General features: G+C 35.9%; 3 protein-coding genes across 3 annotated transcripts; all 3 read right to left on the reverse strand.

The window, feature by feature from the left end:
* Positions 1-704: 704 nt before the first annotated feature.
* On the reverse strand, positions 705-16,831 carry msh5 (mutS homolog 5). Its single transcript, XM_048161895.1, is given in 26 exon segments — positions 705-1,148; positions 1,326-1,399; positions 3,865-4,002; positions 4,158-4,274; positions 4,276-4,302; positions 4,401-4,475; positions 4,706-4,855; positions 7,215-7,341; positions 7,454-7,640; positions 7,732-7,819; positions 8,830-8,910; positions 9,762-9,871; positions 11,433-11,505; positions 11,603-11,641; positions 11,643-11,732; positions 11,830-11,892; positions 11,978-12,116; positions 12,222-12,267; positions 13,910-13,992; positions 14,082-14,117; positions 14,297-14,406; positions 14,483-14,604; positions 15,746-15,799; positions 15,925-16,005; positions 16,238-16,361; positions 16,454-16,831. Coding segments are annotated over 26 exon segments (2,430 nt in total). The 5' UTR covers positions 16,538-16,831; the 3' UTR covers positions 705-1,036.
* Positions 16,832-16,981: 150 nt separating this feature from the next.
* lypc (ly6 domain containing, pigment cell) lies at positions 16,982-18,451 on the reverse strand. The gene is made up of 3 exons (XM_048161896.1): positions 18,176-18,451; positions 17,777-17,896; positions 16,982-17,443 (listed from the first exon to the last, which is right to left on the reverse strand). Exons 1-3 carry the CDS (start codon positions 18,225-18,227, stop codon positions 17,235-17,237), a joined length of 381 nt encoding a protein of 126 aa, XP_048017853.1. The 5' UTR covers positions 18,228-18,451; the 3' UTR covers positions 16,982-17,234.
* A 1,057-nt stretch (positions 18,452-19,508) lies between these two features.
* rps5 (ribosomal protein S5) lies at positions 19,509-23,818 on the reverse strand. The gene is made up of 6 exons (XM_048161663.1): positions 23,667-23,818; positions 22,364-22,471; positions 20,728-20,937; positions 20,431-20,559; positions 19,761-19,859; positions 19,509-19,626 (listed from the first exon to the last, which is right to left on the reverse strand). Exons 2-6 carry the CDS (start codon positions 22,469-22,471, stop codon positions 19,558-19,560), a joined length of 615 nt encoding a protein of 204 aa, XP_048017620.1. The 5' UTR covers positions 23,667-23,818; the 3' UTR covers positions 19,509-19,557.
* Positions 23,819-24,049: the final 231 nt, after the last annotated feature.

The raw sequence follows: 24,049 nt of genomic DNA on the forward strand, positions 1-24,049 counted from the left end.
GAAAATAAAGCTGAAATAAATCAGTGAAGTAATAATTTAAATTACTAAAGTCATATTGATATATATATATATATATATATATATATATATATATATATATATATATATATAACTAATAACTGAAAATATAAAAACAAAAGCTAATTAAAAAAAATAATAAATACTACAATAGTATATACATAATACTAACATAACATTGCTAATCTAGCAATTATCCCTAAATTTGTACCTTTTAAAAAACTGCTCTGCTTCACCCTACTGAGTGGTTTTGATTCTGCAATAAATTATGTGGATGCTATTTAAGGTCCTTTAGTGGGCGTTCTGTATCTGCTTGGTTTCTCACACACACCTACCAGAGCAGATTCTGGTTCTCTTGCGACAGATGGCTCGAGAATTTAATTGATTTGATAAACTCTGAGCAAGTTGTTGTTTCTTTCTAATGCTGTGACAAGTGATTACTTGAGGAAACTCATTAACAGTCCTCTGAAATCAAGTCAGCCCCCTAGAGAGTTAGTAATTGCAGTGTTTTCTGCACCACCATTCAGTGGCAGCGCTCCTGTGAATAGAACACGAAAAACAAACCTGTTTACTGCAAAGTATTGCTAATACAACACATCTTTCTATTCATCTGCCTTCTCTGGCTGCAAAAACAAACATACAGTATAGTGTGACTAGTATGTTCAAATCATGAACAAATGACTCTTAGGAACTAATTCTTTTAATGATTCACAAAACAAGAAAACACAGGTTGGTTAAATAAGGTATGTGAACTAACTTCTAGATCTAGTAATTAAATAATAATAAATATCAAAACAAATACCACAGCTATTTTTTGCTGTTTAAATCTACAGTGTTCCAATTCAATGTCATTCAAATATTTTAAAACAATTTGTTTAATAATTAATATGATACAATTCAAACTGTCAGCTTTAAATTTGTGTGTTCAGGAATGGGAGCCATTTAAACCTTGAAATAAAATGAACAGCACATTTCTCCACAAAGTGAGCCAACAGTCCTACAGTTAAGTTTTGATGTTTCACAGCACCTCTTCAAGAGCTTGGAGCACCTCGTCTTTCAAATAAGAATCTAGATCAATCTCAGGGTCATCCAGATCAATGTTGAGGAATTTCTCCACCACCTCAGCACACCTGAATCAAAAAATACAGGAGAGAATTTAAGAATAATACTGTTTCACTGTCCAGGCCTGTGTTTCTCAAGAGCATCATACACCTAAGTTGATCGTAGAGACCATTGATAGCAATGGTTCTAAGACATACTTAGGCTCACAAAGCATTTGGGAAAGGCAGCCCAGAACCATTCTTTACCTGCTATTCTGTACATCTGCAGATGGCCTGTCCATCTTTCTGATGGTTCTTCCTGTTCTGTATAACTCTGACACCTGCATATATGACGATATTTTGGAGATTAAACCATTAGTTCACCCAAAAATGAACATTCTGTCATTAATTACTTACCCTCACGTCGTTCCAAACCCGTAAGACCTTCGTTCATCTTTGAAACCCAAATTAAGACATTTTTGATCAAATCCAAGAGGTTTCTAATCTCCCTACATACAGCAATTTACCCACCACTGTCAAGGCCCAGAAAGGTACTAAAGACATTGGTAAAATAGTTCTAGCCCACATTCTGACGTAGAACCTGGAAGCGCTGAACGTAAACAGCATAGGAGAATGACACAGAAGACAAGATATTGTTGAATATAGTCGTTATTTTTGTTTTGTTTTTGCGCACAAAAAGTATTCTCGTCACTTCATATAATTAAGGTTGAACCACTGCAGTCACGTCAACTGTTTTAGCGATGTCTTTAGTACCGTTTTGGACTTTGAAAGTGGTGGTTAAATTGCTGTCTGTGGACGAGTCAGGTACCTCTCGGATTTTATCAAAAATAATCTGTAATCTAAATAATTATCTTAAAACGAAGGTCTTACGGGTGTGGAACGACATGAAGGTGAGTAATTAATGACAGAAATGTTCATTTTTGGGTGAACAATCAGCTGTTGGCTAAATTAGAACGATATGGTATCAGAGGCATTGCCCATGATTGGTTGAGAGACTATCTTAGTGGCAGAGATCAATACGTACATATTAACAATTATGACTCTGAAAGAACAAACATAACGCATGGAGTTCCACAGGGCTCTATACTGGGGCCAAAGCTGTTTATAATGTACATAAATGACATTCCAAAGGTCCTGACAAACTTAAATTGTATCTTGTTTGCCGATGATACTAGTCTCTATTGCTCTGGACAAAATTTAGAGTTCCTCTTGGAGACGGTGGAAAAAGAGCTTTCCAAATTAAAAACTTGGTTTGATCATAACAAATTATCAATGAATTTGAATAAAACTAAATATATCATTTTTGGTAATAGAAAAATTGAGGAACCAATCAAAATTAAAATTAATCATAGAATTTGAGAGAGTGTGTAACACAAAATTTTTGGGTATCTATATTGACGACAAACTCAACTGGAAATTACATATAAACTATTTAAAGACAAAAATATCTAAAATTATTGGTATAATGTGTAAAATTAAATCATGTATAAATCAAAATTCATTACATTTATTATACAATTTGCTCATTCTTCTGTACCTAAATTATTGTGTGGAAATATGGGGGAATAATTACAAATCTATTATCAAACCTATCTTCATATTGCAGAAGAAAGCTATTAGAATTGTTAACAGAGTTGATTATTACGCCCCAACTAACCCATTGTTCATTAAATTAAATGCATTGAAATTACACGATTTAGTTGATCTTAGCACAGCTGCAATGATGTATAAGGTTCACAATCTCAAGCTCCCAGTCTGTATTCAGGAGAAGTTCAAGCCCAGAGAGACTCGATATAATTTGAGAGGAACTGGGGTCTATCAAAAAAATAAGGCCAGGACCAATACCAAAGGGAGGTGTTTCTCAGTTAGAGGAGTAAATCTATGGAATAGCCTGGACGACACATTAAAACAATCTACATCAATAAAGGCGTTCAAAAAAATGTACAAATCAAATGTGATTGCTAGCTATATTGCATTAGAATGATATTGTTTAGTTTAACAAGTAGAAGGCCAGTGTATAATGCAATGATTCACAGCAGTTTTAGGGTAATGGAATGTTTAGAGGAAAACTAACAAGGTGATTTGTGTAATGTTATTAGTGATGGCTTTCATTTGAAAAATATCTTCACTAATATGTTATCCGTATGAGCTGTTCATATAGATCTGGTAATATTCTTACATTTGTTTCCACTTTGCTGCTTTCTGATTATTGTTGCCACATGCATTTAAATCTTGGTGTTTCACTTCAGCCTAAACCCCTTCAGTCATTGCTGTACCATAATAATTCTGTTTGTGTATGTTATTATGTCTGAATGACTGAAGAAATAAACTACTACTACTACTACTAACTAACCCTTAAAATCCTATAATGTCAACTAGGGATTAAATAATAAAAAATAAATAAAAAAATCCATCAGCATGAACACATTTAATTCAAAGTTGTGTTCTATTTAACTGTGAAAGATAGATTTCCTAACTACTCCTTTGAAAAATGCAATAGAACACTACTCAAATTTGAAAACTTATACAGAAGCAGGACATCATATAAATATGGTGACTGAATGTTCAAAGAACATTCAAAAGTAAAGTTCCCATAATGTTTGATAAAATAGAAAGTTCCCTTAATGTTTTTTCGAAACATCACATAACCAAGAAAAAGTGTTTCTAAGTGTTTTATTTTTGTCCGGAGCAATGGAGCACCTTCAAAAGTAGGAGATAGCAAAATAGGAACATCTCACATCTGAATGTCATTAAAACGACAGTAAGAAGTATTTCAGCGTCATACCTCCACTGCTCTCATAACCAGGTCATTGGGAATGCCGGCCAGAGTAGCAATATTAGCCGCACAACTCGACTGGCACATGCCATTTTTCACTTGGTACAAAAACACCAGCTCTTCCCCTTCTATAGCTGTCTCTAGAGTCTGTCAAACAATAAACAACAATGCATAAATTGGTTTACTGGTCTTAAAATCACAGTTTTGGAAACAACAACAACAACAAAAATGACAATGATATTTGGTTTATGAAAAATGTCTTCTCCTATCATAGCATTGTTAAAAGCCTGTTTCTGTGGCACCAGTAAAGACAGCAGTGGGGAATCAGAGATCAAGCCCAGCTGTATGATGCTGTGGAAGCATGTCGACATAAGTAAGTGAGGACACTTTGGCCCACGACGCAAACAGTGATTGAAGACATGCAGTCAGGAGAGACAATCCATCCACCTGCATCATAAACACACACACACAATATTAGTTATAAAATGCCTTCAAAAAGTCTTCTTTAAGTCCTGTTTGCTCCTTTGTCTCTATACCACACTTACTGTGTTGGTTCCTTTGCCAAATTCATCCACCAGGACAAGAGAATTCCCAGTGTTGTTGTTCAAAGAATGAGCCATCTAGATTGAACAAGAATCATAATCATCTGAAAACATCTGAAGGATATTGCAATTCGCTATGTAAATATTTCAATAACTCAGTGCCAGTTTTAAATGGCTGCCTTGCAAACACTGTACAAATTCAACCTACATAAAGCAAGAGACATGACAGTTTGGTAACATTCACAAAATGGGATGATCTGAGATGTATATGGGCATTTGTGTGTACAGGGTGTGTGTGATGGTCTCACCTGGTTCACGTCTATCATGAAGGTGCTCAGACCCACTGATACAGACTCACGGCTCTGCATGCGGGTGAAGATTCCGTCCACCAGCCCGATCTCTGCCTCTTTAGCGGGTACATCTGAGCCGATCAAAGCCATGAACACAATCAGACCCACCTTTAAAGACCAGCCAGAATACAGGATTTTACAAAAAGAAATGATGAAATGCCTACATTTAGGATTATTCCCAATCAAGGGTCAGGGAATGCTGTATTTAGCTCCTTAAAGGTAAAATTCCATTTTACATAAATGTGTGTTGGCAGTGTGAGTACACAACCACCCTATAATGATTAAAATCCACCTGCTCCTTTTTTTTTAATTCCCATAAGTCATAAGCAGTGTCTCAGAACAAGCTGTTTGCAGTTTCTGGGCAAAGTGATGTCACTTTACACAGGCCCCGCCCATAACTGCTGACGGACTCTGAGCCCGGACTCTGAGCCCGGACTCTGACCCGCCCTGAGCGAGTTGTACACTGTCCGCCATTTTTTCCAGGCTGGAGCAGCTGTAGCGACAAGAATGTCTGGTAAGCGATTGAGGTGTTTTGTTGTCGGATGTAATTATGACAGTCTTCATGTACTCCTGACATCAGAGCCGCTGAAGACACAGTGGATTAGGTTTATTTGTAATGGGAATGTGCCCCCATATACCTAAATTCATGTATGTCTGCACAAATAATTTTACACCACACTGCTTTGTGAATGAATGTCAATACAAAGGGACAATACAAAACACAGCTTTTGCTAAAAAGTTGTTACTCAAGGATGGATCATGACAGCGCACTTTATTATTGTTAATCAGAGTTGATTTACACATATAAAGCTTACCAGTTTATTAAGCACCCCCTGAAAAGGTATAAGGTTTGTATATATTTGTTTACTGTTAGTTGTAACGAGTGTTTCTGTGTGATTCGCTGTGTATGTCGATGATAATGCAATGGAGAGAGAGAGTTTATGGATATTTTAATTCACACTTGCAGTGTTTTATTAAGCTCTTACAGTGATTTTCTGGAGTGAAAACAGGTGCTTCATCTTTTGTGTGAAGTACAATAAACATCTTAAAACTCATCTGTAAAGTTTTGGCTATCATTCAGATGGGGTCCGCTACACCAGGCTTGTACTAATCATGGATAAAAGCAAGATGACAAAATAAGTTATAACTGTAATTAAAATAAACTATACCTGTTCTATCTACATGCAGCATATATTCTCAGTTTCTGACATTATTATTGCGTCCTGAGAATGAGCTCTTGAAGCTCCGCCCTCTTAGGCCGGGAGCAGCAACTCATTAGCATTTAAAGAGACACACACTAAAATGGTGCGTTTTTGCTCACCCCCCAAAAGAGGCAATTTTAACAAGCTATAAAAATTATCTGTGCTGTATTTTATAGAGTGCTGCAGGGATGACGTATTTTTGTAGGCCAACCCAGAAGTTCGCATCACCCTGGTTCCCTCAACAAAAACCCAAAAGGATTTTTCCATTGGCTTTTGGATTATTACAGAAAATAAGTGTGACTAACTCTGTGACTAACAAAAGTTTATTATTCTTGCAAGTTTTGTTCATTGCTCTTCACAAATGAACACAACTTTTATGAATTTTGAAGCCTAAATACAATCGGCAGAAGTTAAAAGCTAAACGTAGTTTATAAACAACGTTCGACTTCAACGTCACCATCACTACACTTCCGACAACTCCTTCAGTCTTTGTTTAAAAAAAAAAATTCCCTGAAGGTTTGAGTTATAATAGTGTGCAAGAGCGCGATTATAAACACAATAAGGGTGAGTAGATGAGTTTACCTGTTTGTCTGATGATATTTAATGTCCCCAGCAACCTCTGTACTGTCATTTAGCCATATTTTAACTGCCTTTTTCAAGACAAGTAAACTCTTTTAAAAAATCCCAAGAGGGCATTACTGATGTATTTTAAATTGTAGAATAAAACATGAAAATGTTGAGCTTGTGTTCACCACAGACCTTATTTCAAGCATTTAACCAAAAACCCCAAAACCCACCTATTCAAAGTGCTAACCATAACAGGTGTTGGCCTACAAAAATACATAATTCCTACAGCAATCTATTGTGTGCATGCAACTCCTGTCCACATCAATAGGAAAAATACAAAGATCTCAAAAACTGCTTGCCAAACTCACATTTAAATATTATATTATTTCAAATTAGCAATAAAAAATGTAATAAACTGATCCATAAATGTTGTTTTTTATCCTTAAATATAATTCAAAATTATTTAAAAAGTGTTTATTTAACTTGGTCTGGCCAATGTGCTTGTACAGTCTGAAGCGCACATCTCAGAACACTGATTGCTGCTATGGGAACCTATTGCTGATTGGCAGGACTTATTCCACCATATTGCACTTTCTCCCATTCACAATAATATGAGTGAACAGTTTTATATTTGAAAGTTAGTTCAATTTACAGCGTTATGTGAATGTGAGGCCTGTAATGTTTATTGCTGCCTTTGCCTGTTTTAGATAGATGCTCTTGCCAGATGAATTTGGTCCTGTAATAACTTTCACTTTGCCTTCAGTTTCAGAGCTGATATAGGTGTTTGACACAAATACTGCAGTACACAGCTCCAGCAAAGGATGTCTGAAAGAGAAAGGGTGGAAGAGATCGAAAAATATATATTCATAAGAACAGAGATCTCAGAAATGAAAAACCAAAATGCAACATTTATCTAATTAGAAGAGATGATTTGTACCGTGACTCAATCAGGACCAGTCTTTGGTTTGGTGTCAGGGTTGGACAGCAGTAGCCGTGATCCCGAGAGGCCTGAGCTAGAGCAATGAGACAATCCAACTCTGCACACAGGGACATGACCTTATGAAGAGATTCGCTCCTCTGAAGCACTGAGGCCTGAAGCTTCCTCATTAACGCCATCTCCATATCTACAAAAAAAATAACACGATTACGTAGAGTTTTTAAAGATACAAGGGTTTTGTGCAATTATGTCATTGATTAACTGCAAGGAAGAAAGACCTAGGATGTCACAATGCAGGTCTCCCAGCATGCTGTCCAGCTCTTTGGTTCGAGTGCTGCGGTAATGCAGTCGGTCTTTTGACAGAAACTGAAACAATCCAAAAAATAAAACACAAAAATTAAACTCTTACCAGCTTTCTGATCCCCAAGAGAAAACAATGTAATTATCACGTTCAAGGTCCAGAAAGTTAGTAAAGACATTGTTAAAATAGTCAAAGTGACTGCAGGGGTTCAACTTTAATGTTATGAAGAATACTTTTTGTGTGCAAAAACAAAACAAAAAATAACAACTTTATTCGACAAATTCTTCTCTTCCCAGTCAGTCTCTTATGCAGTTGACGCAGTGCAACGCTTCCATGTTTACGTCCGAATGTCGGCTCCTGAGTCAGCATCACACACATGTGTCGTTCTGCTCATGTGAACAGGGTCGGCCAATAAACACGAAAGCGCTGCACTGTGTTTACAATGTCAGCTGCATAGGAGACTGACATGGAACAGAATAAATTGTATTAGAATAGTTATTTTTATTTAGTTTTTTTGTGCACAAAAAGTATTCTCGTTGCTTCATAAAATTAATGTTGACCCACTGCAGTTGTGAGCTATTTTAAAAATGTCTTTACTACCCTTCTTGAAATTGGTTATGATGTTGCTGTTTATAGGCAGGTCAGAAACCTCTCGGATTTCATCAAAAACATATTAATTTGTGTTCCGAAGATTAACGAAGGTCTTACGGGTGTGGAACGACATGAGGGTGAGTAATTAATGACAGAATTTTCATTTTTGGGTGAACTAACCCTTTATTGAGTCAAAGGCAAAGAGGCCTTGTGTATTTACTCCACATGTGCACATTAAAAATGAAGCACTTCTGATCCTAACACATTCATATAGGTAAGATTTGCAAACTTGTGAGTTTATAGGAACCAAAATATAAAAGCACACCTAAGAATGAAATTATCTGTGAAACAAAGTGTTTCATTAAGCAGTTCAGGCTAAATTAACTGCAAAAGTATAATACTCAATGTGTTCCAATTGAAAACAAATCCTAATTATACTGCATTGCCTGACAAACATTGCAATAAAAAGCACTGGCATACTCACGATGAAATCAAGACCCTCTATCTCAAAACTCTCTTTATCCAGCATGGAGGGTAATCTTGGCAGTGACAGTAAAAATCCAATCTGTCATCCAACACAGAATGAAATACCAGGATGTCATCATGTATTTCAGTTAAATAATATAATTACTATCCATCAGCATTTATACAGGCATTTTATTATATGTCAATGCATACCACTGAAATATACCTTATGCTGCTCACTATCAGTTAGCAGCTCTAAAACCTATTCATTTTGTTATTTCAATGATAAGATCTCTTAAGGTGAAAAGTCTTTTTTTGTGATGTTAAAATATTTTCTCCTGTCAAAGATTAATATGTAGAGACCACTATAAGTAAACCTTTAATAGGCTGATTTTCCCCAAAAAGTGTGGTGCTTTCAACATTGCAGTGTGTTTGAATGGCTTAAAATGTCTCAGCCAATGGCATGAGTTTGGGGAAAGACTTCCTCTTTGCATGAACAATGGAACAAGAGGAATATAAATGCATTTGGGAAATCTATTTGGAAACATTCATTATTTTTGCAATTCTGTTTGGTGGCACAGATATGTCACAAAAAATAAATAAATGAAATTCTGTGACCAATTACAAGCTATTTCACTATTTAATAAAACAGCACTGCTAGCTGCTTTTGCTAACCCAGATGAGATGTCACAGCTATTACTGCACAGTCATTACAGCTGCTTGTCATTTAGCTGCACTGCAGTACACTAATTACAGGAACAGTCATCCTGGAGCAAGCTGGGGTCAAGTGGCCTGCTCAGGGGCACAATGCCAACTTTACTGACTCTTCATTTATTGGCTCGCCCTAACATGTATTTTGACCTGCAACCTTTATGTTAACACCTCAATGTCAACAAATAGGTTACACATCACATTTTAATGACCAGAGAGGAGCTTTAATCACATCCTGACCAGAGGCATGTAGATAATACTGCAGGTGGAGAAGCGAGGGTCCAGGTTTTCCAGCTCTGTACGAGCCACGCCTGTCAGGAAATCTGGCAGACCCATCATCCTCCTTTTCTCTGTAAAGAAGAGAATAAAACAGAAATATAAAAATCTATATAATAAAAGTGAAGCAAACTTCATGATTCAAACCGCTGAGAATAATAACAGATAATCAACAAGTGAAGAGATGGTTGTCCTTTTGTGTGTGTGTGCCCATCTGTTAGTGTGTGAGTGCGTGTGTATGCACATGTGTGTTTGAGTGTTTTAAATGCAATTACAAAGTTATCTTCTTTTGCTTAAAAAACAAACTTTTAATATATTAAAAAAAAACATACTTTCAATGAACTTTAATTTTGTAAGCTACCTGTATTTTTTTTTTTTTTTTTTTTTTTTTTTTTTTAGTTATTTTATCAAAACAACCCAACTGCAGTTTAATTGATATTACTTGGAATTCACAAAAAACAAAACAAAACAAAAAAACATGATTTATGAGAATTAATGAAAACGGAGTTATCCGTTTTTGCAAATGAACTCTTCACTTGTTGATTACCTCGTCAGTGTTTTTAATCTTTAATCTCTTTCAATTTCAATCTGTTATTTCGCTCTTTAATGCTGATCTAACCAGCAGAAGACACTAGCCGGGTTTAAATCCCAGTTGCGCAGATGGGGGCTGTTGTAACACTGCATTACGATGTGACCCTATTACAACTGTGCTATTCTATCATGTTAGTGACATAATTCACATTAACAACTTTTTATTTTCTATTGAGAAACCATGAGAAAAAGGTGAATAAAAAATGAAAGTCAATGTTCAGAAATGTTGTTTATGTTTTGAACTATGCTGTATAGCTGTGTTTTGCAGTGTGTATGAAAATGAGTTTATTTTTTGTTATTAAAAAATGCCATTATTTTATATGAAAAAGTTAATAATTGTATTTTATTGACAAAATATTTTAGTTTGTCTTGTATGTTTTTTTGATTAGATCAGATAACATTTTAAGCTGTCTTATGGTCATGTTACACCGTGCCCCACCTATGGGGCATGTTGTCACATTTCACTTCCATTCTTTTGGGGTAAATCAAGAAAAACGTATACAATGTATTAATGAAACCAAACCACATAATTGTACTAGACATGTATGAAATTAATGTGGGAATAAATAAAATACTCTGAAACACAAGATTTTTTACACAAACTGAAGAAAGTCAAAAAGTGTTAGGTTGTGCCACACTCTCCCCTCGTATGCGCACTGCCATGACAAGATGACGACAGATCACAAAGAAACCTTATGTAGTGTGAGCATCACAGCAATTCAGGTAGTCTTACAGTCCTGTAGTGTGAGCTTGCCCTTACTTGCAGACCTAGGATTATTCACTGATAATTAGAATCAGTTTAATGGAATCAGTTAAAAACATCATACAGATGTGCTTACACATACTTAACAAAATCAGAATCGAATCAGAAGTCTTGCATATCCACAGGAAACAGCTCACTTTCACATTGAAAATAAGTGGAAATTAAACAATCGTTTAATTTTCCCAGTTACCTGTGAATAATATATTATTAGCCACTGATATATTGTGCACCTTTAGTTGCTATACCATCAAAACTAAAGAAATCCATGGGAAACCACTCACTCTCGTCGATAACAGGGTCGACATTCGGCCTAACAGTGAATCGGTTCTCGGTTGCACTTCCTTCAAAGTCTACCTGTAATGGAGAAAGGAAAAGGCAAAGCAATTACATTAAATCAATGATAATTTAACATAAACAACCGTTAAAAACATGCATTGCTCCATGTTCTCACCACTTTACTGATGCATGTGGCGATGTAGAAAAGATCATCAGGTGAAGTTTGCACTGATTTCACTGAAAAGTTGAATGGATTGGGGCATGGAGCGAACAGTATCCCTAATGCACACTGCATTGTACACCGTCTTATAAAAGAGAAAGAGGAGGTGGGGGTGTCAAACCAGGATAGCCAAGCCTCTTTAGGAAGAATAAATGAACTTAATCTGAGTGTTGTGCCCACACCTTATATAAACTTTGCCAGACTGTGACCTTCGGAGTGGAAAGAGACATTTTTTGCAGCAATGTCTATATGAAAGACAAGAGTCAGTTTTTGTTGTTTGGCTCTACTTAAATAATGTTAAGCTTTAAGACAAAATGTTGAAAAATGTACCAAGATGTTCTTAATATTCCGCAGGCAACTCTGCAAAGTGGTCAGATCAGCAAAGTTACGAGGGGACGTGAAGAAACGAATCACTTCCTGACGTCTATTCAGTATGTTCAGATCTCGAGTAGGTCTGTGGAACCACTGCCTGAGACAAACAGAGGGGGAAAAGGAAGTCTTTATTTCATCCAATTAGGGCTTAAACACCTTTTAAATGTGATAACATCTCTGTTATAAAACTAGGGGACATTACCGTAAAAGCAGAGATCCAAACTTGCTCCGACAGCGATTCAGAAGACCTGCAGAAAGCACAATGTGGCCATAGTTTTCCCATAAATATAAAGAAAATAGCTTACCCTAAAATGAAAATTATGTTGTCATTTACACCTATTCATTTCTTTTATTGCATATGATTAGCAATATTATAATATAATTAGCATGATTATGAGTATTTTTCAGAACTTACACTAACTTTCTCCTATAGTGTTGAACGGAAGGTTTGTAAATGAAATGAGAGTCAGTAAATGATGACAGAACTTTGGGTGAAATATTCCTTCTGCAGACTTTCCATAAAGCAACAATCATTTTCGACTTTTCTGAGTACACACTTAAAGGTGCCCTAGATTCAAAATTTGAATTTACCTCGGCATAGTTGAATAACAAGAGTTCAGTACATGGAAAAGACATACATTGAGTTTCAAACTCCATTGCTTTCTCTTTCTTATGTAAATCTCATTTGTTTAAAAGACTTCCGGAAAACATGCGGATCTCAACATAACACCGACTGTTATGTAACAGTCGGGGTGTACGCCCCAATATTTGCATATGCCAGCCCATGTTCCAACATTATGAAAGGCATTAGACAAGGGCAGCCAGTAATGTCTGGATCTGCACAGCTGAATCAACAGACTAGGTAAACAAGCAAGAACAATAGCGAAAATGGCAGATGGAGCAATAATAACTGACATGATCCACGATAACATGATATTTTTAGTGATATTTGTAAATTGTCTTTCTAAATGTTTCGTTAGCATGTTGCTAATGTACTGTTAAATGAGGTTAAAGTTACCATCGTTTCTTACTGAATTCACGGAGACAAGAGCCGTCGCTATTTTCATTTTTAAACACTTGCAGTCTGTATAATTCATAAACACAACTTCATTCTTTATAAATCTCTCCAACAGTGTAGCATTAGCCGTTAGACCACAGAGTATATAGCCTCAAACTCATACAGAATCAAATATAAACATCAAAATAAATACTTTACTCACATAATTCGAAGCATGCACACAGCATGCATGACGAACATCTTGTAAAGATCCATTTGAGGGTTATATTAGCTGTGTGAACTTGTAAATGTGCTGTAATATAATAGAGAGCTCGTGTGGCAGGGAGCACGCGAATTAAAGGGGCGGCGCGCTGAAAAAATCAGTGCATAGTTAATGATGCCCCAAAATAGGCAGTTAAAAAAATTAATTTAAAAAAATCTATGGGGTATTTTGAGCTGAAACTTCACAAACACATTCAGGGGACACCTTAGACTTATATTACATCTTGTGAAAAGGCATTCTTGGGCACCTTTAAACAGGTGTGAAGGAAATTTTTAATTAATTATAACTAACATTCTTTTCCTTGCAAGATTAACATTTATATGCTTTTGAGAACGAAATGCCTCAGCACTTGAAAATACTTTGTTTATATTACATTACATTAATGCATTTTCTAATCTTTTTACTACAGTATTCTACTATAGTACTGTACTTTCAAAATCTATTTTTATTATTTATCTTTTTTTATTATTATTTATTTTTTACACTTTTCGCACTGTTTTTGCCACAGACCTCTTACCGCTCCCTTGTCCACACCATTTTGAAAACCGCTGCACTAAAACATAACAGGATTTAATTAACTGTAGATGGTGGACAAAAGAATATGTTTTACCATAAAGACTCAATCCCTCTTTCTCTCCTGACTGGAGTTTAAAGACGGAAGGATGCAGCTCAGATTTAAAGATCTGTAGTGCACTGAGGAAAAAGTGCAAACAGGTTTTTACAGCTCTAAAAAGGTGAACGAATAGAACAAATAAAGGAAGGGACCTGTTCATACGCCCAACCTGTATGTGTCCCTGTCGATGTACACAACATCTTTCCTGCAAAATAATGAATGAACAAAATGAACAAAACAGATTTTTATACTTTTTTAATATGTACAGCACTTTGGTCAACTTTGGGTGTGTTTAAATGTGCTTTATAAATATTAGATTGTATTGTACTCACTGGAAAAATAAGAAAAAAAATTAAATGAATGGCTGATACATCAATGTCTTACAGTGTGTATGTCAGAAATTTGAATATGGGGACGCCTGTACTGCTGTCCTCCAGCTCTGAGCCAACTCTTCTCCTCTCTAGACACTTCAACAGTCCTCCTATTGACCTCATCTATGACAAAGAAGATCATCATGATATGCCTGTTCATTTGTTCAGAATCAGCATAAAAACACCTCTCAAGTCTCACCATCAGCACTGAGTCTAATGGGATACAGGAGGAGAGATACGGGATTTTCTCGCTCTCTGTGATGTTGGGAGGGAGAAAAGGGAGGTGTGCTGAGAGGAGTCGCTGTCTGCTGATGTCCAGACCTTTAGAGGATGGAAGAGAATCAATTACTGTGACCGAATCTTCACTAAGCTGGTGAAATGCTGCAAAATTTCCTGCACACATGCAGGAAAACGTGCAGTTTGACAATCACTCTTTTTTTATTGTATTTTTTTTTGTATGCATGATGTATATATACATCATGTTGCATATATTGTATTGTATGCATTGTATTGTATGCATATATATATATATATATCAGACAACATTATGACCATCCTAATATTGTATTGGTCCCCTTTTTGCTGCCAAAACAGCCCTGACCCATCGAAGCATGGACTCCACTAGACCTCTGACGGTGTGCTGTGGTATCTGGCACCAAGATGTTAGCAGCAGATCCACGTGATGTAAAAGAAAACGTGATTCATCAGACCAGGCCACCTTCTTCCATTGCTCCGTGGTCCAGTTCTGATGCTCACGTGTCCACTGTTGGCACTTTCGGCGGTGGACAGGGGTCAGCATGGGCACCCTGACTGGTCTGCGGCTATGCAGCCCCATACGCAACAAACTGAGATTCACTGTGTATTCTGACACCTTTCTATCAGAACCAGAATTAACTTCTTGAGCTATTTGAGCTACAGTAGCTCAATTGTTGGATCGGACCACACGGGCCAGCCTTCGCTCCCCACGTGCATCAGTGAGCCTTGGCCGCCCATGACCCTGTCGCCGGTTCACCACTGTTCCTTCCTTGGACCACTTTTGATAGATACTGACCACTGCAGACTGGGAACACCCCACAAGAGTTGCAGTTTTGGAGATGCTCTGACCCAATTGTCTATCACAATTTGGCCCTTGTCAAACTCGTTCAAATCCTTACGCTTGCCCATTTTTCCTGCTTCTAACACATCAACTTTGAGGACAAAATGTTCACTTCACCTGTCAGTAGTCATAATGTTATGCCTGATCAGTGTATACACACACACACAAAATATAGTATATGACAGATTTTGGGGAAAGACTGGCCAGATCAAAATGTTATGCATATCAAAGCTTTTTTTGTGTGTGTCATTTTTGGAGTTCTACAGAATCTCCATCCAGAAAAAGAGCAGCATTAACATCCTGCTAAACTACACAGAATAACAAATTTTCCTGGAATTGTGATAGAGAGCAAAATAAAACACTTACCAAAGTTTGCATTTGGAAACATCACCATTTCAGGCTTATAATCAGGGTTTAATTCTGAAATTGAAGCAAAAGTTTGATAGTATGACACTTTTTACACAAAAAAAAAAAAGAAAAAAAAGTGAGAGATGATCTTTGCTGATGATCTAAAATTTTGATTTTGAGAAAATTAAAACATTTACCAAGCCTTTCGAGAAACTGTGTTAAGCTTTGCTCTTGTTTGGCACTTGTTATTATGACGTTTGGACTCAGCTCTTGAATGACTGAAACAGAAAATTCATGATGGCAAAAACAAACCAACACAATCGAGCAAAAACATCATGCATTCTTCTGCCCACTGCATCTCTCTATTCTGGCTGATACAACACAAGCACGGAAATGTATGAAGAAACAACCAGCAGGTGAGAAACGAAAGAGAGCAAGAAACTAAAGAGATTTCTCTATGCACTCATGCACTCAAATACAGCAGAAAGCGAGTTGCAGTGGATGCAGTACCTCTATCCAGCAGGTGGAGGTCGCTGTTGTCCATCGTGTCCAGCATGAAATGCAGCGTATAATCGCTACTGTCATAGTAACTCAGCCCAATTTTACCTTGTTGAATAAATACACTCAGAAAAATCTAAAATAAAACAAAATGACCACATCGCTGCGTTACTAACGTAATTAAGTACGTTATAACTGAGATATTATTAAATAATAATAATTATTTACCTCAGAGTTTCCCTCATTCTCCTCATCTTCATTTATACTCACAGCGCTACTTTCTGGTTCTTGTAAAATGTTGCTTTCAGCCATATTTCACTGTGTAAAAACACTACATTTAGACATTTACACTTATCAAGTCATTCTTGATAGATGAGGAAAGTGTCGTGCGTCTTTTTTGACTAAATTTAATAATTAACCCTGAGGAAAATAAGATTACACTGAGTAAATCTGAGGTGGGTTTCTGAAGTGTTCGAGTATCTAAAAAGAGAACTAACGCCCAAATAAGACAGGATAATCCGCTGTTTTAATATTTGTTGTTGTTTTTTTTCTATGATAATCGACAAAATGTCGCCGTTGTCTTCTGAGTTTTGACCACGAGACACAAGCGCGTGAATATGGCGCGAAACACCGCAGAAAGCGCGCGCAGAATAAAAACAGATGAACTTTAATTCCTTTTTAATTTAATTTCATTCCTTTTAATTAATTTCTATTGTATAGAAGAAAGAAAATTCAAGCAAGACAGTGGGCACAAAAAACGGTTATTTTTTTTAATTATTTGAATATATCCATGAGTGAAATGCTTACAACTCTATGAGGCAATGCTGATAAACATTAAGGCTTCTTGTTAGGATTGTTATAAAAATAGATACAAGGGTTCTGGGATTTTCTTTATTTTTGAACATAACTTATAATTATTCAAGATATCCCCAAAAGTTTGTTGTTGGTGGTGGTGGTGGTGTTAGCCTACATTGTGTCTGATTTTTGTAATAGTGTCCATTAGTTAAGCTTATTGTGAATAAAGCAATGCCAAAAGAAGTGAGAGCAGGGTGCTGGACCATATGTAAGCAGAACTGGTTGAGATGCCATTGCAGAGCAGAGTATCACAGCAGTCGTTGGTGAAGGTGAAGTTTAAACCCAAGGCATACTTCTCCCCTGTTATCCCACACAGAGCAGGAATAACACAGCTCTTTTCATACAAGATGACCTTAAAGTCCCCTGTTCAAGATAAAACACACATAATGACAAGCAGATACATGCACAGGCAAATTTGTATGGTACTTTTTAAAAATGTCTGGCTTATGCAAATATGTATTTTACAGTTTATTGATAATCATTTGATGATAATTTGTGCTGATGCTATAATCATTTGTTTCAGCAGTTGTATAATCAGTTCTGACATGAAGCTATTCTAGCAATAGTACACAATGACATTCAAAATCAACACAGTGATCACTGGACTTTTAAGTTTTCACTGCTTGCAAGTAAATCAAGCACAGAAAAATTCCAATCTGTCACAGACTGAATGACATTAATGCCACATTTGCATACCTCGCTGTCCTACAGCTTTGCTAGAAAGACAGAGCTGACCCGGTGCACACCTGGTGGGGAACTTGAGACAGTCCAGTGGTGAGATGGAAGGAAATACACATGTATAACAGAACAGAGGAACTGCAAGAGGACAGATCAGTAGAATTATATAAGCAATTTTGTAGTAGATGATATGCAAATAAAATTAGAAGCTTAAAGCACTCTAAAGCAAAAATCACTTTATATTCCTAAGAATTACTGTAGGTAATTTAAAAGGCTTGTCATACATACACAAACTGAATAACAGCTATTTTAAGTAAAGCTTATGTAAGTGAGAAACTGTTACATTTACAACAGACATGATATCGACATGAAAACAATGATATGAAAACTATGATATCGATTTCTATTTTTACTCACCCACAGATGGGAAAAGACAAAAGAAGAGAATGTATCTATAAAACTGAGACATATTTAGATTTTCTTAGTCTACGATGATTAATCAGCGTAATTCTTTTAAAGGTCAGAATGGTCCAGTTTGTACATTATCCGATCTATACGTATCATCAGTGATCTGATCCTCATCTCAGATGTAAGCAGTAGATTATAATCTTTTCCTCTGACCCTGCCCTTTAAACATCAGAATGCGCCTCCACCTTAGAACATAATTCAATTCGGGCTTCAGCAGTTTGTTGATGCAGCTGAGGTCAAAATATCATTGGCAGAGGTCTCTGAATGCCCATTTTTTTTATATAAACATGCAGGCACATTTATTTATTTATGATTTAATGCAGCAAAAAATGACTAAAATATAATTTCAGTTCATTGTTTACAATAAAACAATACAAAACCATACATAAATAATAATAGTAATATACAGACTCTTTCAATTTAATGAATGCATGTTAAAATTAGAAAATTATCCCATGAGAAAACTTAATGTCCATTAATATATTTGGATCTGGATAAAAATGTCTAATATAATTTAAAAATGGATATTCTAATGTTTTACACTCAAAAAAATATATTTAACCGGTTTTGAACTGGTCACTTGAGTGACAAATTCAACATCTCCTATATACTACTTGGTCATCTATTTTCAAAATAAGTTTGCACCATATAATTTGGTATATATGCATTCATTCAGTTCCATTTGCCATTTATTGTATATAAATATAGATTCAACTTGGGTTTAACATCAGATGCTGGTGTATTACATTCAGTCATTTCCAACTGAAGTGCTTCATTGCCAGCCAATCACACACACACACACACACACACACACACAGGAAGACACAAGTTATAGTCTTACTTCAAAACTACACATCTTCAAAACAGCTGGCTAGCATTTCAATATGCAACAAGAGGATTTTCCAATCTTAAGGTTACGATGGTTAAGGTGAAGGCTTTTGCTGGCAAAAGTTGAGCAGCAGCACAAATTTGATTAGAGAATATATTTGTTAATGAAAGACACGCAGCGTAGAGGATGGCATGTCAAATGACTGAGGGTCTTGTGACTGTAGGATTCAAAAAGATCAAATCATGTAGTATATAAAGGACTACTTAATTCAGTGATCTCTCAAGGCAGCTTAGATCAAAAACCTTGTGCAGTGTACAGAAATAAAAAAGACAAATGCTAGAGCCAATCAGTTGTCATTTCTGACAATGAAACTACTAAAACAGTAACACTCTTTCTCTACATATTACTTTGGAACTCAACTTATATCAAGCAGAAAAAAAAAGCAGACAAGAATAAGTTTCACACTTCCTTTATTGTAATCCAAATTTATACAAAATGGAGATTAGCGGTTAGACTTGGCCACTCTCTCCAGCTCATCTTTCTTCTTGATGGCATAAGAGTTGGAGGAACCCTGCAATACAAACAGAAAAAACGTTGTAATAGCAGTCAAAATTCAACAAAAAAGGACAAGATTCATAAGTTAATTTACTATACATGCTCTGGACATGTAGACAATAAATGCTCCAATCAGATTGTCTCGCTCACCTTGGCAGCATTGATGAGCTCATCAGCAAGACATTCTGCAATAGTCTTGATGTTCCTGAAAGCAGCTTCTCTTGCACCGGTGCACAGCAGCCAGATGGCCTAAAATCATAAAACATCAACAGACAATAAGTGACCCACTTTCACATATAAACCATATCTTCACTGGCTATTTCTGTGCTGTATATTTTCAGTGAATGACCAAGTCACAAAGGCCTAATAAAGTGTCTTGGTTTACCAAAGGTATCCTAACTTATGACAAGACCCTTAAAAGTCAACATGAAACCCACAATAACTCATTTTAATGCACATTTCTGGTCTCACTGATATGCACTCTTAAAACAAGGTTGTGTATTAGCATCGATGGTTCTATGAAGAACTTTTAACATCCATGGAACCTTTTCATTGCACAAAAGGTTCTTTTTTCTATTTCTTCTATGGTATTGATGTGAAAACACCCTTTTGGAAATTTTAAGTAATTAACAAATTAGCCAAATGCCAAATGATTTATACCAAATCAATCAGGCTATTACCAAACTAAATGTACGTTTACAAGACAACGATGTACTTAAAAATGGAAGAGTGTTTCCTATGCATTTTTGAAAGGTTTTGCGTAAAATATTAGCTATTTAGAGATTTTTAGCAAGCTTTCACTCAAGTTGTAAAATCAGACCTGGTTGACTCTGCGCAGGGGGGACACGTCAACAGCCTGTCTCCTCACGGTTCCAGCACGTCCGATACGAGTGGAGTCCTCACGAGGGCCACTGTTGATGATGGCGTTCACCAGAATCTGCAGAGGATTCTGGAAAGGAAATAGAAATGGTCTACTATTAAGATCTCAGAAACAGTTTGATAAATCATAAAACCATGTTTCCATTCTGGAATATATTTAAACAGGCCTTATATTTTGCTATGACAAAAACCAGACCAAAGGCAACTAAGCATGAGTAAATGTGGAAAATCGCCTCACCTCGCCAGTGAGCAGGTGGATGATCTCAAAGGCGTGTTTCACGATGCGGACGGTCAGCAGTTTCTTGCCGTTGTTGCGTCCGTGCATCATCATGGAGTTAGTGACGCGCTCCACAATGGGACACTGAGCCTTACGGAAACGCTTGGCTGCGTATCTGCCGCTGGAATGGGGAAGGTATTTGGCATATTTCTCCTTCACGGCAATGTAATCCTATCGAAAGAGAGAAACACACTGATAATTATACACATGAATTTCTACAGCCTCCGAATAATCAAAATGAATCAAAACAATGCCGAAAACTCTTCTACATGCCTTCTGTCATCTGATTGATAGCTCATACTTTAGCAAATAAAAGACCTTTTAGTATAATTGTAAAAATGTCCACCTTCAGGTCACAAGTGTCTTTTTTGCTGTGAAATATTTCATGCATTTTAAAGTAAACGTAAGAATAACTTTTATATTATTATTTTATATTATATTGTTGATTCATACATGTTTAGAAAAATCATGTTTTAAGTTTAAAATATAATACAACAGGATTGGAGGAACATTTATTTGTGGGTAAAAAAGACATTTAGATGTCCACGTCAATAGAAATTTACAAAAATTATTTTATATACATAGAAAGCACATTAAATGCAAGTAAAACATCTACTTAAGGTTTCAAATAAGTTTTGGGAGAATTAAATGTGGGTGAAATAATGTTCCTTCATTCTGTGTAACACATTTGTAGAAAATGAACAACATACTTATTCTGACCGGTATTAATTAATATGTATTAAAATATATAAAAGAATAAGTGAGCATACTAAATGTTATAGCATTTTAAATGAGTAAAAAATTCTTGCTGACAACTGGGCAAATTCTAGGATAGTGGCAAAGTTTAAAAATGTAAAATTACAAGTAACTAGCATTTGGGGTAAAAGTAATTAGTCTTTAATATGGCATAAATAGATTTTTTGTAGTAAATATCCCTGACAAGATCGTTACACAAAGACATTTTAGCGGGAGTCTTCTGTAAATCATGTTATAAATGTATATTTAATTTTTACTCAAAAAAAATAAAAAATAAACAGAACCCATTCTGATGTATTGAAAAACAACAATTCAAACCTGTATCACACAGTTTTGATGCTTGAAACCCCTTTTTTGTCTTTGACCCTTGTACATCTCACTCATACTGCATTGCATTACGTTTTATCCACAGTTAAAACTACAAAGCTTTGACCGTTAAACTAAGAATTTTAATATCTTACCAAGACACATTGAGAGATACAAAATGACAACTGATGTTTATATGCATTGAATAGTCTTATAAAAATCTCGTTGATGTACAATTACAAGCTATCAGAACTTCGTCTTACTTTTTGGCCATACTATTTGTAGATACACATGCACCAAATTGTACATTTTTGGTCAGTTTGGTCATCTGAATATTTTTTTTTTTTCCTCCTTGAGCGCAAGCTCCATATTCTCACTACAATACTTTGTGCTATAAAAACACTTATTGTGTCTAAAAGTACTGGTGAAAAGATTTTTTGACCATTCTTTTATGTCAGAGTAAGGGTTAATGGGCAAATAAAAAGAAAATAGGCAGTGTCACATTTATGTGGACCTATGAGAGAGTCAAACACACCTGCAGTGAGATGTCATTGATCTGAACATCGTCAGTACTCCATTTGCCAAAGAGTTTGATCTCTGGAGTCTCAGCAACAGCTGGCGCAGCCTCCCAATCTTCTGCCATCTTTAAAATGAAATGAGAATGTCACTTTTATGTACATAAGGGTGTCCACAAAACACATCACCCAAAAAAAAAAAAAAAAAACACACATTATTGACTTGGGTAAAGTTGGTTTTATATTCGCACATTCGGACTTCTGATAAATTCAGACTTTCCAATAAATGTGCAATAAATTAATGTTTGCAAATTTTAAGCAGCGACATGATATTGACAACCAACGATTGTCAACTTACAACATTTTTCACAGTCGATCAAAATAGGCAAGTATTGTTTTAATGGCATATTTACTTGTGAATGTCCACTGAATGTCCAATGTAGTGTGATTAACAAGGCTATTGAATACGGATGTCCGAATGTGCAAATATAAAACCAACTTTACCCAAGTACATTATTGGGGGGCTTGTCTCCCATAGGCATTGAGGGAGACAAGTAACCCCCAATAATTCAAAATAGCCAAATTGTCCCCCTAATATTTGATATTTCTTAATGCTGCTCTCCATTACATACCGCTATGTTTGTTGTTAGGATGACAGACAGTTTAAAAGATAAAATGAGAATGTCACTTTTATGTGCATAAGGGTGTCCACAAAACATCACCCAAAAAAAAATCATACAAGTACTTGACCAAAATAATCAAACATCAATTGAAAACAATGATTTCAATAAGAATTAAATCATTTTACATATAGTGTCGCAATTCTATTTTATTATAAGGTTAACAGCACTCAAAAAAGTGCAACAACTTTCAATTAATACAATACATAATGTTTTGTTCAACATAGACAATTTATGTTGGAGATTTAAAAAAAAATTAAAAAGGATGAATAATCACGATCTCAAGTCTGCATAAAGGTTATGGATATGATCACAACATATTTAGACCCTAATTTTACTATTAATCTTTACGGCGCACCCCAATAATACAGTTAACATGATTCAGCTAAATTTGACACAATTTGTGAAATAGAAATCAGAATGTCACAACGCAGAGGTGCGGATCCACTCTCGGTCTTTTCTAAGGGAGAGACAGCGGGCTCATGGACCGCTTATCCAAGACGTTCAAATTCATCATTTCGACGAGCTACATATGATATATACGGGTTAAAATTTAAATATGAGTCTGTTAACAACCAGATGAGTCTATTTTGATGTGTGTGGAATGGGTATAAACGCTATAAAATATGTTTTTCATCATTACCTTCGCAGCGTGTGTGTGTATGGCGCACTCGAGCAGGCGGAAAGGAAGAGCGACACGAGGGCCGAGAAAAAAACCACTTCCGCTCAAAGCGCTTCCGGGTCGAGCTCTTCTTCTGCTTTCTCGTGTGACCGTGTATGGGGGAATTATCGCCACCTGCCACTGACTGCGAATAGAGTACGAAAATAAGACCTAAAACTCTTAAAAAGTCAAGATATTTTCTTTTTTCAAGAAATAGTAAGTGTACATGACCTCTAGAAAATGTTGTTCATCAACTTATCAAGCTAAATATTAATTAGCTGTTTTAGTTTTTAACTAATTTTCAGTACGTTTTGCTGTTTAGGGTTAAAGTTAGGGTAACATGTACAACCCTTAAAGGGTTAACG

This window comes from Megalobrama amblycephala, linkage group LG16 (genome assembly GCF_018812025.1).
Source record: "Megalobrama amblycephala isolate DHTTF-2021 linkage group LG16, ASM1881202v1, whole genome shotgun sequence".
In the NCBI taxonomy this organism is placed as follows: Eukaryota; Metazoa; Chordata; class Actinopteri; order Cypriniformes; family Xenocyprididae; genus Megalobrama; species Megalobrama amblycephala.

Coding starts and splice junctions, on each gene's coding strand:
- lypc (XM_048161896.1), bottom strand. CDS start 18,227: ATGTCTCAGTTTTATAGATACATTCTCTTCTTTTGTCTTTTCCCATCT. Junction 17,897..18,175: donor TTGTCTTTTCCCATCTGTGG/GTGAGTAAAAAT, acceptor GTCCTCTTGCAG/TTCCTCTGTTCTGTTATACA. Junction 17,444..17,776: donor CAAAGCTGTAGGACAGCGAG/GTATGCAAATGT, acceptor TATCTTGAACAG/GGGACTTTAAGGTCATCTTG.
- rps5 (XM_048161663.1), bottom strand. CDS start 22,471: ATGGCAGAAGATTGGGAGGCTGCGCCAGCTGTTGCTGAGACTCCAGAG. Junction 20,560..20,727: donor TCCACCTGCTCACTGGCGAG/GTGAGGCGATTT, acceptor TTTCCTTTCCAG/AATCCTCTGCAGATTCTGGT. Junction 19,627..19,760: donor AGCTCATCAATGCTGCCAAG/GTGAGCGAGACA, acceptor TTTGTATTGCAG/GGTTCCTCCAACTCTTATGC.